Below are 14,612 nucleotides of genomic sequence, written 5' to 3'. Positions count from 1 at the left end.
CGAATCATCACTGGATGTGACTTGCTTTAAAAAAAAATTAAAAAAAAGGCACCAACACCATGGAAAATCATGGAGCCACTGTAGATGCCAGAAATGAAATTAATTTCTGCGTTCCTTCATTGATTATGTATTAAAATAGTAAAAGCTCAGCAGTCAGGGTTCTGTCCTAGTTACATTGCCTTGCATTAGTATTCACCTCTTTGAACTTTTCTACATTTTGTAGTGTAACGATCTGGAAATGAAATGGACTTCACTGGCACAAAGTGCTACATTTGGCAGAAAAACAACACAATCACCACAGTGAAACATGATGATGGTAGCATCATGTTCAGTGTTACTCGTGGTCTCTTGGTCGTTTCTCTTGCTAATCTCCTTACCTGGTCACTGACTTTTGGTGGATAGCCTCCTTTAGGCAGCTGCAGTTGTGCCACATTCTTTCCATTTTTTTATTAATGGATTTACTGGTGGGATATTTTTTACAGTCAAACACTTTTCCAGAGGTTTCCAGCCTTCCGGTAACAGGTGTATTTATACTGAGATCACATGGCACACAGGTGGACTCCATTCCATTAATTATATGACTTTGGATGGCAAGCAGAATACTTATGCAATCACAATGTTTACATCTTTCATTTGCACATAATTTTTCAAGCTATATTGATTTTTCTCTTCCACGTTTAATTATTATTCATGACATTCATGACATTCATGACATTAAATCCAAAATAAATCCATTCCAGCTCCAGGTTGTAGCACTACAAAATGTACACAAGTTCTAAGGGGGTGAATACTTATGCAAGCCACTGTAGCACTGATGGGCCCTTGAGCAAGGCCCCTAACCCTCAAGTGTGGATTGAAAGCATCTGCTACCTGAATAAAAAACGTGCGAATGTAAAACAAGCCACCGTTGGAAACATCCATCATGCAGTGCGCTATAAAAGATGCAGTCATTGGTGTGTGTGGGTGTGTGTGTGTGTGTGTGAGACATCAGAAAGCTCAAGGAGAAACCAATAATCCCCGATGCTAATTTATACTAACGACTCTAGTTTGTGTCGCAAGTTTGCCTTTTTTATTGCTCCATCCATTGTCGTTAAGAGTTTCAGAAGTATCGACTTGCACAAGGTTGGTTTTTGCGGCTTTACCTCAGCAGTGATTTAAATGCAAATTATAAATCGTGACAGACGAAGAGGCCGTGACTGAAAGAAAACAGTCGAGTGGTTTCATGGAAAACCATTAACACCTAAGCCTTGTATGCATATTAAAGCCTTGGGATAGCCATCAGTTTGTAGGTGTGATATAATCGTAACTTATGTAACTTTAATAACCAGGGTTTTTTTTTTTCAGTCTTGATCTAAAATGGTGCATACCTGGTGTCCAAACTGATGAGCATCATGAACAGTGCCCTTAGGTATACTGGTCAAATTGAAGAGCACTTTCAGCAATAAGCTGATCCAATCACGGAGAAGTAGGAAGTCATTCTTGCTGACAGTTTGTCTAGTCTGAGTCTGGACTAGGTCGATTACTTGGGAACAGAATAGCTTTGCTGTACGTTGTTATTAAACCAACACCACCACCAGAGAAAACAGATTTCGCAGTGGATTTGGTTTAATTGAGGAAGCGACAATTGAATTACAATTGAAATATGGTAAATTATTCAGCCCTGTTGTAGAGTAATCCTAAACAGTGTGGCTAATAAGCAACAGATGGTCATTTATCATAAGTTACATTGTAATATCTGGGGACTGTAATAAATCTAGCATAGACCTCTCACTCCAACAGAAGAATGGTCATTTACACTTTTTATTAAAACTGCTGGATGTATATGCTATTATGAGCTACTTGTAGAAGAACGTTTTGTAATGTGGGTTGTGCTGAAAAGTGCCATGTAATACACATTCAGTGGGGTTGTTGGTCAGGGCTCTGTGCAGGACACTCGAGTTCTTCCACGCCAACCTTGGCAAACCATGTCTTCATGGAGCTCGCTTTGTGCACAAGCGCATGGTCATGCTGGAACAGGTTTGAGCCTCTTGGTTCCAGTGAAGGGAAATTGAGAAGCTGCAGCATACAAAGACATCCTATACAACTGTGTGCTTCCGACTTTGTGGCAACAGTTTGGGGAAGAACCACATATGGGTTTGATGTTCAAGTGTCCATAAACCTTTGGCTATATAGTGTAGTAGACGAGCAAAATCCTCAGTTGCCTTACTTTCACCTAATATATCTGAGTTTTAAATGTATAAAGTGAAGAAAAATATGCCTAAAATGTAGGGTTATTTGATTGTCCCATTGAAGAAACCCTTAAAGGTCCTATGTAGAACTCAGTAACCCTATAATAGAGTGTGTTCAAAACCGTAGTATTCATCAAATAGTGATAAAAACTAGCCAATGCCATGCTAGTCAAATCCCAGAGATACAAAAGTGGCATACCCAGTCCAAGATGATTGCAGGTCCATATGCTTTCTGATTATGTGTTAAAGCATGTTAAAGTGTTAACAAATGCCACTGTAAATACATGCCACACTCATCACCTTGGATTTTCTTTCCCAAGTAACTGTTACAACTGTTTAAGCAGGAACTATTTTTTCGTTTCGTACCTTGTGGTCTTGACCTTTTACGTGTTTCATGTTTTGATTTACACTGGATGATGTCTACATGTGGTTTGGTCCCAGCTCTGAAGGTCGAGCACGATTCAAGGATAAGCCTCAATAAAGACTCAGATGACGGCCTGCTCTTGCTCATGCACTTCAATTCCACATGAAGTATGTCAGGGGAACAGCATTAGTAGTGATGTAGTTCCTGATTTAGCTGCACCCTGCACTTTTGCGATTGTTGCCCTGCTTTACATCACCCATTTTAATGTCTTGAAGTTGCTATTAATTAGCTGAAAACTTAATAGCAGTGAAGAAGGTCTAACAAGAAGCACTGCCATCTTTAGCATTGTGTTTAGCCTACATGAGACACAACAGCACACATACAAATCGTAGGAAACTTTTTTATTACAAACTTATTACAAAAAAAAGTGTATTAATAATGATCAATTTGACATATATATACAACAGGCTTTTGCTTAGGCAATATGTAGAAAATATACTTAACTACCCATAAATATGTAGCTAAGCTAAAGTTTTCATTAATTAATTTACATTTTCTCCACAACGCTTCATTGATAAAAACAAACACATCCTGGCAAACATCCCTAGGTCAACGAGGGCGAAGTTTAAATGAAGATTTATCTCTGACTTAATCATGTGATGTCACCATTACCCACTTGTATCAATTATTAGGTTTGCCACTATGCTTATGCATATAATTCTGGCTTAAATTACACTTTATATACATTTAACAATGCTAGATAAGCTAGCTAGCTACCTAAACAAAGAACTGTGATTATGCTAGCTTAGCTACCATTAAGAATAATTCTCCAGGAGTAGCTTCCTGATGTTAACTAGCTAGCCAAGTTCACTAGTCAGCTAGCTAATCTTATTTAAAACATTTTTGTCACATGATCAAGTCTGCGACTGAATTATCTGACGTTTGGCAAAATCGGGATGTACTGTAAGTTGGCAGTGTATAACAACAGAAGTGGAGAGACATTATTTTTTTGTAGCCATTACCTCAAGAACATATTTTTTCCAGAGAGAACAAAAATTGTTCCTCAGAATGATTTTAAAAAAGGCTGGCTACGTTCCTTCATTACACAGATGCAAAAAGCTAATAGTATGGCTAGCAAATGTAGTTTCTGAGTGAAATACCCAGAGCAAGGATCTCATAGAACATTAACACATTAGATGATAAGCTCGATCCTTTTCAGCCTCAGTGTGTAGAAAACAACGCATCAACATTTTAACCCATAGTCTTGGAGCCGTTCGGCAGGTGAAGACGTCCAAGCAGGAGAATTTCAACATTAGAAAAAAAGAAGATCAGTCCAGCAAGATAAATAAGTTAATGTCCCGTCCCACAAGTGGGGAAACTTGCATGTGGTCCCTGTTATTAGAACCTGCAGCAGAACCCACAGCCTTTATTCTTACAGCAGTTGCAGCAGTATCGGCACAGAGAGAGGTGACTCTGACGCTTCGTCCTGAACAGCACCTGGACAAAAATAGTGAAGAAAAGCTATAAGTGACTCATCACCCTTTTCGGCTTGTCTTAGGACGAGTGTTAAGTGAGTGTGTGGTGGTTAGTACCTCAGGACTCGTCTCCTTCACCAACGCTGCCGCCTCGCCTTGATCAAGACTCTGAGCCGCTTCACTTTCCACTGGCTCCTCGAGCCGTACCTGAGGATCCGGAGCAAAATACACGGAATTAAAACCCAATTTCGTTATTTCAAAGATGTGAAAAATAGAACTTATCTAATTTCAATTTATATGTAAATAAATAAAATAAAAAAACTATATAAACAAAAAAATTATGTAATGAAATATTAAAACAAGTTTACAACATAATTAAAGAAATTTAAATTACACAAATATAACTTCAAGTTTATTTATTTAAGTTTATTTATAACTGTAAGTTTTAACTGTGAAGTTTTTTTATGTTAATAAATAAATAAAGATTATCAACCATACTGTATACTAAAAAATATTATAAATAGATATTTCAATAAATAAATGATATCTAAATATAATAAAATATTTATAAATATAAAAAAGATCTTATAGCTTATGAAAAATATTTTAATATAAAATTACATAAAATGTAACAAACACATTTTAGTGTGATTTAAATAAAGTTTTAGTTCTATTTTATGTAATTAAAAAATATGAAGTTACATAAAATATAACTTGAAAAGAAAGTTATAATGTGGATAAATCCATAAGCAGGATATTAAAGATAAAGTGATGATGTAATGTTACCTCAGACTCAGGGAAAGGCACAGCTGCACTCTGGAGGACGCACATGCACGCGATGATGACGGTGACGGCGCACGCGATGCTCATTGGCTTCATTTTTGTTGTTGTTGTTTTAATCAGTCGTCACTTCAGAGTCGTTTAAAACAAAGTTAAGAACTTTCACTAACTTTCGTTCCTGTTTCGGAAAAGGTTCTTCTTCAAAGCTTCTCTCCTGCTCCTTTTTCCTCTCAGGATCCTTGTCTCCTGACTACCTGACAACTTCACGCGCTGAGCTGCCATTTATGCGCGCGCCGTGCCCACTACACACGCCCCTTTCAGCCCAGGCCCCGCCCCTTCCCGCCAGGCGCGTGCCCGGGTTTGCCCGGAATTTCCAGTTTACTCTGTAAAAAGTAAAAAAAAAAAAAAAAAAAAAAAATTAGTTACAAATACAAAACCCTCATATGAATATGTAATATAATATTCATTTCATTATCAAGGGATCATATCATTATCATATTATCATAAGTAGCAGTTAGTATTTTATAATAATAATAATAATAATAATAATAATAATAATAATAATTATTATTATTATTATTATTATTATTATTATTAATTATTAATTATTATTAATAATAATAATAATTATTATTATTATTATAAGTAATTATCTAAATAATATACATATTTATATATTTAACATTTTAAAATTCATTTTTTTAAATTTAATATTAAACTATATTAATCTGCCATTTTTATTTATTTATTTATTTATTTATTTATTTATTTACATAAAAATTATGCTTTAATTTCATTTTCTTATTTATCTAATTTCATTTTAAAGTAATCTGATATTATTACTAACTTATTTAAAAATATACAAATTTATTTATTTACTTAAATTTAAATGTAGATTTTTGTTACATATACCATGCACTTATTATTCCAGAAATACAAAGGGAGTGTTTTTAGTTCTATATTTATCTAGGCTATATATCAGTAAAGACAAAGGTTGCTTAAATTTTCAATAATAATTTATTAATATCCATTTATTGTGACTTTTTATGGGTTTTTGTTTGTTTTTGTTCTTGTTTTTGATTTTTAAAATTTGAAGTTCAAATTGTAACATAGACTGTTATTCTGAATGACAATTCTGCACTTTTAAATTTTATTTCTGCCACAATGTGCGTTTTTCCAGAGAAATAAGTGTGGAAAGCTATTAGTGATAATATTAACAGCCTGACAGCAACTTGTCTTTTGCATGTTAATGGTATGAATCTCTAGGAGACACATGTGAGTACAAGACACATGGCTAGGTGAAGGAAATCAAGTCTATTAACTTTGTCAAACATAAATTTTCCATGACTTTTTGCATTTTTCTCTTCCCGGTGAGTGCTTCCAAAGTGCTGATCAGTAGGAAATTCCAATGTCTGAATACAGGAACAGGCTCAGTCATGTGGGCACCATTTAGGATTCCTCATTTCTCAACCCTGGCAATTCCATTTTGCCCAAAAGCCAATTGAAGTTATAATACAATATCATCAGTGCTACACAGAACACAGTACTGAGCTATAATCTGAGCTAATCACAGTACTGAGCTATAAACCTCAATTTGGAGTTTATTAATGGTATTTATACTGGTAATATACTGTATGTAATCTATGTACAGTAAATCATTTTAAAATGACCCATTAAGAATAAAATCAGTCAGGTTGTCCTTGGAAATATATATACAATGGAAGTCATGTGTCAGTGTCTCTCTCGATCTCAAGTCATAAAAAAGTCCACGCGTCAGGCTGTCTCATTCAACGATAACCTTTTGCCACTGCATATTGACTTGGAGTAGCTGACAAGCCTGAGTCAATAAATATAACCCTGAATGGCTTCTGGTTAGATCCGACCATAGGGTCATTACATTATGTCCTGTTGTCATGGACACAATGATCATTAAGTGGATTTCATCAGTGGTTTTTGTTAAAACTGTGCATTTAATTTATAATTGCCTTCCAAAACCAGTGCCCTAATGGGATAATTATTTGTTTCCATGCATGGATCTTTTCTAAATAAGGCTTTTGCAATCTGTACTGATCTGCATTTGCCATACTTGCAATAAAAATATAAAATTATCTAGGCCATAGCCTGCAGAGAATGAAAAATATTTTCATTAAGAGGCATATAACATGGTATAGAGTAAGATAATGTCCTCCAAAATGTAGCCATTGCAGTAATCATATAACAGTAATGTACTGATATCTGTAGCTAAATAAAATGTCTGGTATTATTATATAATACAGTTATGAGCGTCAGTTTGTTTCAGGCCTGGTACGCTAATATGTTCATTTTTATCTTTTTCTCCAGTTAGAATAAAACTGTTATGAAAAGAAAAATACATACAAGGTGTCAAGGTGAAATTTCAAACTAATTCTTCTGTGTATATTAATTTCTGATTACTATAACCAACAATATAGATATACTATATACTATATTATAGTTTGTTTTTTTTGGTTTTTGTTTGTTTTTTAAATCCATGTTCATTCTAGGAGTTTTATGTTTTTCAGCCAGGGCTTTAGACTATCTACACTTTCAAAAATGTGGGAACACCTACATTTGTATGTTTAATGTTTAATGTTTAATGTTCTACTTTTAGTTTGCTAATGTCTATTACGTCTGTTAAAACACATTTCCTAAATTTTTGGCCAAATGATTCTTGTAGGTATTCACTTCATGTAGGTAGAATTTCTGAATAAATAAATTTATCAGTTATCACATGCATTATTTTCATTTTTTTAAATAAAGTATTAATTCTCTCATTTTTTTAAATGAACAAAGTACTGTATGTATCCTAAAAGTGATATTACAGTGGAACAATTTCCAGGCACTGATTCGAATCACTCATTCTTATTCCATATAGGATTTATCCTAACTCTGTGTTGGAGGCTAAAAAAGGAAAAGAAGAAAAAAGGGGGGGAAACACAAAGCAGATTTCTATGTAAATCTAGAAGTGCAAAATCAAGGTAAATGCCACTGACAACAAAGCCTCACTGTGGGGAAATGGATATAAATGTATCTGAACCATTATAGCTTTTGATCAAGTGATACTACCTCTTAGTGTTTTTTTCTTAGCTCAAGAGAGCAACACAATTTTCACCCTACATGGTTTATTTGATTCAAACAGTCTATAGCTACTGGTAATGTTTGTTTTATCTGTGGAAGTAGAAATTATAGAATAATTAATATTTTAATGTATTTGAATACTACATTTGTCAACTAATAAAATGTTAGATAATATTTTTTTAAAGTATTTGACAGCCCTAGCCAATAGAGTTCATTTTTCATTAGAAATATTTCATACAGGTGACATTTAAAAAAAATGCATAATGCATGTAAAAGTCAGATTATGACCTTTTGTGCATCAGTGCAGAATTTTTCTATTACGATACATCTAAGAATTGATTATTTTTCCTATGCCTAATGTACGTTTACACATGCACTTTTGAGGATGTGTCTGTCATTTTTCATGTGTGGGTGTACGTGTCTGTCCATATCTGTGTGTGTCCCAGAGGAAGGGACGCCAGCACTATCATAGAGGATCTTCTGGTCAAACAGAAGCTGGCACCAGCGAGACGCACGCTATCACCCTGACAGGCGCCACTCCACCACACTCCCCCTTCACTCCCTCTCTCCTGGTCTAGGCCAGTGACCTCTCTGTCTCTCTCTCTCTCTCTAGTATATCCACTAATACTAATACACAGGTTTCCGCCCTTTAATTCATCCATGAAGTGACTGTTTAGCTCTGTTTCATGTTTCGATCTGCTTCTTCCCCCTTCACCACACCTCCCAGACTATGTACTACCAAAACAACCAAGCGTGATTGTTGGTATTAACTGGTCAGCTCTGACACAAACAAAAAAAACCCCACAAAAACAGACTGGGTTGTTATGAAACCAGGTCAGAAGACACTTATTTGTAAAATGACAGGAAATCATTTGTCATGCTCACAGTTTCCATCCACGCAGCAGGAGTTACTCAATTACTTGTGTGCACTCTCTGCTGCCATTTAAATGGTACATCATATATTTATTTAAACAAATGCATTCAGGACATGTGTAAATTTAATTAAAAAAAAAAAGGATTAGGCCTTATTGGTTGTAGTTTTTATTAAGCACTACAAAAGGATATTTGGTTAATCTCTGCCATGCACGTGACCGTATTGAAATTAAACATACAGCCCTGTTTTTAATTAATAGCTATGGACTGAACTAGCAAAACCTACCCTCACTCATACCCTCGGCCCAAAAAATCCAATTATGCCCACACTACACAGTCAACAAAACCATACAGCCAACTGTATCACAAAACCTGAGACCATACATTTAATCCTGTCCCATAATCCAATAAGCCTCAAACTCCACTGTCAACCAATCAACCTGTTCTAAACCACAGGGTCAATCAGACCAACCAGTCACCACTTTCTTAGACACTGAGCCAGAAATACAATCATGCACCAATTCCTATTCCCTAGGTCCCAAACTACATAGTCAACTAGCCCAATCTGCCAACCTGTCCAATATCCTTGGCCCAAAAGCCAACCATGTCTCAAACCACAGGGCCAAACACTAAACCCTGCCCCAAAGCCATAATCCAACAAGCCTCAAACAACACAGTTAACAAACCAACCTTGTACAAAACCCTTGGTCCATAAAACAACCCTGTTCCAAATCGCAGAGTCAACAGAACAAACTGTGTTTTAAACTGTGAGCCCATAGTCAATGGAACTAACCAGTCAATGGGACCAATCTGTTACAAGAATTAAGGCCAAACACTCAACCATATGCCAACAAGCTGCAATCTAAACAGCCAACCAGTCAACTTTGTACAACTTTGGTCCAAAAAAACAATCTTGTTTCAAACCACAGAGATAATACCACCAGTCAAGCAGTCAAACTTGTCACAAATTGACCCAAAAAGCCAATTACATCCCAAACCACAGGGTCAACTAGACAAACCAGCCAACTCTGTCCCAAAACCAAACAGTCAACAGTGTTACAAAGCTAGAGTCCAACAAGCCAATCCTGTCTCAAACCTCATAGTCAACCAACCATATCAGAAAAGCTTGCCCACCCAAAAAAAATCTAACCTTGTTTGAAACCACACCATGAAGTGCACCACTCAATGCTGTCCCAGGTCCTGGTGTCTATCTGGATGTCAACTGTCCCATACCCTGGAGCTCATTCAACCTTTTCCCAAACCCCAGGGTCATGCATCCCATACAGCCAACCCAGACTCAAATCCTCAACCCAACCAGTCAGCTGTGTCCCAAACCCTTGTTCCAGCTGATTCAAACAAACTCTATTCCAAGCCCTGGGGTCACCCAACCAAGCTAACCCTCATTTTAGTGAAAATGCCAGATGTGTCTCACTTATAGCTGCACCTTCACTACATGGCCAATCTGCCCAGGAAGTCCCAAGCCTATTCCTGCTCTCCAGCCCTGTGGCAGCCAAGCAGTGTGTGAAGCAATGGCCTTCTCTTCAAACTCATGTATGCTGGCTGTGCAATGTATCTCTCCCCCGAGCACATCACTTCCTGTTCCAGACCACTTGTCTATTTGGTTAAGAGTGAAATTGCTGCTTCTTTATTTGAGAATAGTGGAAGGAAAGCAGCATTGCTCAGTGATTACTGAAGCCCTAGATGAGAGGTGTCGGGGTATAATGGGATGAACCTGTATGAATAAATAAAAGCAGCAAGCAGCCTAGCTGTATTCGTATATACAAAACCATGCACACAAGCCACACAGACAGAAATGTCAGGCTAACTCCACTAAAGAAGCATTTATAAAGTGTAAAAGTCAACACAACATGAAAAAAGGGAAGCGAAGTAATTTGGCAACAGTTATGTACTGTAGGTATAGAATATTTTGATTGAGCAGCATATAAAAATGCTAACTCAGTTACCTCTGTTTTTTTGATCAGCATATAAAAATGTTAAATCAGTTAACTCCCTATTTTTATGAAAATGAATTCTGCTGTTGGTCAGCTTTCACATATCCAGTGTTTAATCCGTTTAAATCTAACGGGATGTGGATAACATTTTTATTTAGATGAGAGCCGATAAACTGAAGTACAGGGCCAAACTGAGCCAAAGTACATAGCTGAAGTGCTGCAGAAATGTTCTGGAAATTTGCACCAACAAATCAAAAGACAAAAAAATAAACAGTGGATCCATCCATCCATCCATTTTCTGTTCCGCTTATCCTACACAGGGTCACAGGGTAGCCTGGAGCCTATCCCAGGGGACTCGGGGAAGGCGGACACCCTGGACAGGGTGCCAAGGGTACAATCGCCCACACACACTCACAACCGACAATTTGGAAACGCCGATCATTTCCATTTCCCAACAAAGCATTTCTTTGGACTGGGGGAGGAAACTGGAGTACCCAGGGGAAACCCCTGAAGCACAGAGAGAACATGCAAGCTCTGCACACACTGGCCAGAGGCAGGATTCAAGCCCCCAACCCCAGAGATGCGTGGCAACAGTACTAATCACTAAGCCCCCACCCCCCACCCCATAAATGGTGGGTTCAATTTCAAAATGTTTTAAACTAGTTATTTATATAATTATCTAATTTTTTTTGAGTGGCAGCGTTGTGTTTTTCGTGCTCAGGTGAGATATGATTTCTACCTGCATTTGTTTACTTTTTTCCATTGTCGTATCTCTAACCAATGAATGGATGAGTTCTACATGTGCATTTTAAGCTCTACATGCCCTTCAGCTGAAATTTTCTTTGCTTTCTGATTTGTTTAATTGCATGCATTGAGAAAACAAACCAAACCAAACAGCAAATGAAAGAAAAGTATCAAATTCTGCTCATATTCAGACTTGGCAGCCAGGCTAATAGGTGTGAAAGCACCCTATGAAGTATGATTTATAACACATCTGTACTCCCTTGCTTATTGTAAAGTTAGTTTTCTGAAAAAGCACTCATTTATTCAGGACTGTTCGGGTTGCACTGTCTGAAAAAATAACTAGCTTTTGTCTGGTGTAACAATTCCTATAGATGTGTATGTGCTGCTGTAGAAGCATTGGAAAGTTATTGTTTTTGAGAAAATGTAGACTAAACAATTATTTTCCTCAGCATGCTACATGAGAGTTTAATGCTACATTCCTAGGGGGCCATGTGTGTATCGTGGTTATACAAAGCTCACTCTTGTGCAGAATTATGGAAGATAGTCAGATAGCCTTGAGTTCATTATTGAAATTTCTCAAAATGGAGGAAACTTGGGAAGTTCAGTTTGCAGTCAATGCTAAGTTTAAGCATAATACATGTGTAATTTCAGTTGTACCGAGTCTTTTTTTGGAAATTTTCCAACACATCTGAGGAAAATGTTGATATTCCTGATGGGTTCATTTCATTTTCATTGTCACTATGTCTTTACATTGTTATATAAAAGGCTTATTGGTTACATTCTAGCTAGCTCAACTGTTAAGCTTGGCTGTTAGCTAGCTTATGCTTGGCCTTTCCATGTAGAAAGCACAAATTAACAAAATACATACAATCAGAACAATTCAAATGCATATATTGTTTTAAAAACATCTTGTTTTACGTGTACATTATAAAAATAATGTACAAATATAAAATAAAATATATCTCCATCACTGCTGATCAGAAATAATTTCAGTTTATTCAAGATGTCTTTTGAGGAGCGGAAACACACCACTATAACTGCAGGCTGCATAAGTTCATAAATTTCTTTTATAACATATTACATGTAATCTCAGTGCTTCTGACAGGACACACTATAGACCCCCAGCTGAAGGTCGTGTAGTTGCAGTAATCCTGCAGCGGTAAACACTTACAAAAAGTGTAAAGGCCCAACAAGGGTTCAGAGATCAGTCAAACAGAGCAGGGGACACACAGACGCCTGAATGTGCTTGTCTATACGTGGTAGTCTGTCTGACTGGCGGCTGACGGACGGGACAGAGGAAAAAAAACAGGGCTCGAGAAGAAAAGTGAAAGTGAGACAGTGCTGAATAAAGGAAGCATGAGCTGAATGAAGCAGAAAAAAAGCAACATGGACTAGAGAAGACAGCTAGACAGGTGCATGAGCTGAACAATGAGCTGAGACATGACAGAGCAGATTTACGACACGCAGAAGTCGTGCTCCGTCTATTCAGACTGTTAACGTCAGATCAGACTGAACAGTTTTAGCTGCAACGAACTGCGTTGAGACTCCTACTTCTCCCTGATGTCATTTCATTTAGCGTTTATTATAAACAAGCCTCTTCCTCCAGCAGTGTGTAAAGATAATTTATAAGCAGAGCTGCAATCTATAAGGTATCTCTCGAGGAAAGGCAATGGCAGTAAATAGCATTCTCTAATGCAAAGATATTGTGGTTTTTAATAACAATATGAGAAACATTCCCACAGTAATTCCAGCATTATAAGGAGATGGTCGATAAAACTGATGGTAAAAAGCTGAGCATCAATGAGTCTCTGCATTGTACATGCTTCATTCAGACACATCACATGTTCTATAACACGGCTTCGAAGTGCAATCATGGAAATGTCAAGGTACACTGCAAATGATTTATTGAAGAATGCTTCAGAATAGGTTATGGCAAAACTGGGTTTTTCTGCCTACATAATTTGACACCTCAACTTAATTAATCTTATTAGAAATGTCAGAAATCAAACATCATTTGGGGTAAGAAGAAAAGTGTGTACATGTCATTTTGGGCTAAACTACAGTGCAAAATATATATCTTAGCAAATGAACATGAAGACCATAAAGCCTATTTATAGACATAATTACTCAGTCCAAGCTTAAATTTGTCTTATTCTACTGGCAGATAATTTTTCTTTTTTCTAAAAAAAAAAAAAAAAAAAAAAAAAAAAAGACATGTGAAAAAAAGAGTAATGATTGAAATAAGCCAAAAGAAATTGATAAATTCAAGCTTGAAATGAGTTAAAAAAATCCAGGATATCTAATAAAGAGAAATATTCAATGAATTTACCTATGTTCAAGATATTTTTTGCAATGTATTTCTTTAAAGGCTGTTCTGTTACTTTATCAGCTCAACTGATCAAGTGAATGTTGGTAGATGAGGGACTCAGCTGACATAACTGTACCCAGAAGGCAACTAACATAATTTCTTTAATGAGATACTCTGAGACCTACAAAGCATGTTTTATTAAAACAGCTGTTTCCCACAGTTACAACTGCCCCAAACACACAAACGTCTCTGTGCTGTTCACTGTAAAGTTGTGTTTTATTGCTTTATTATTACTTGCTTCAAGGCCACTAGTGCAGGAGCTTTGAAAAGCTTCTTGTAAAACAGACAAAAACAGAACAGGCAATATATAATTCCATAAGTTATTCGATAAGTCGCAGTAGTAGTTCAGATGGTTGCGAGTTTAAATTACAGGACTGCTCAGCTCTGGGCTTGGATTAGATTATGTACCACTTGGAAGTCTGCTAATGTAATGCAAATATAAATGCAGCAGCTAAAACTAGAATTATATGTGTATGTACCAGCTGGTACTGATCCAATTTATTTCATTTGTGATACAATACACATATTCAAGCTGAGATTTGTCTGATACCTGAGATGAATTTTTAAGCTAATGATGAGCTTAAAATGGAAAAGCTAATCCTGTCTGAGCTACTTGACTTGGGAAAAAAAAGAAAGAAAAAAAAATTAAAAGAAAATTGGCAGTCAACCTCTCACATGTCCAAAACAAAAGAGAGAGAGAGAGAGATTAGATCAGAAAATATATTGCAAAAC

At 36.5% G+C, this 14,612-nt stretch overlaps 1 protein-coding gene across 1 annotated transcript; it reads right to left on the bottom strand.

Annotated features, from left to right (window-relative positions):
- Positions 1–2,978: 2,978 nt before the first annotated feature.
- hamp (hepcidin antimicrobial peptide) lies at positions 2,979–5,118 on the bottom strand. Its single transcript, XM_026924670.3, has 3 exons — positions 4,854–5,118; positions 4,185–4,274; positions 2,979–4,089 (listed from the first exon to the last, which is right to left on the bottom strand). Exons 1-3 carry the CDS (start codon positions 4,944–4,946, stop codon positions 3,991–3,993), a joined length of 282 nt encoding a protein of 93 aa, XP_026780471.1. The 5' UTR covers positions 4,947–5,118; the 3' UTR covers positions 2,979–3,990.
- Positions 5,119–14,612: the final 9,494 nt, after the last annotated feature.

Source organism: Pangasianodon hypophthalmus, chromosome 22 (genome assembly GCF_027358585.1).
Source record: "Pangasianodon hypophthalmus isolate fPanHyp1 chromosome 22, fPanHyp1.pri, whole genome shotgun sequence".
Classification (NCBI taxonomy): Eukaryota; Metazoa; Chordata; class Actinopteri; order Siluriformes; family Pangasiidae; genus Pangasianodon; species Pangasianodon hypophthalmus.
This window is presented reverse-complemented; position numbering and strand designations above follow the sequence as displayed.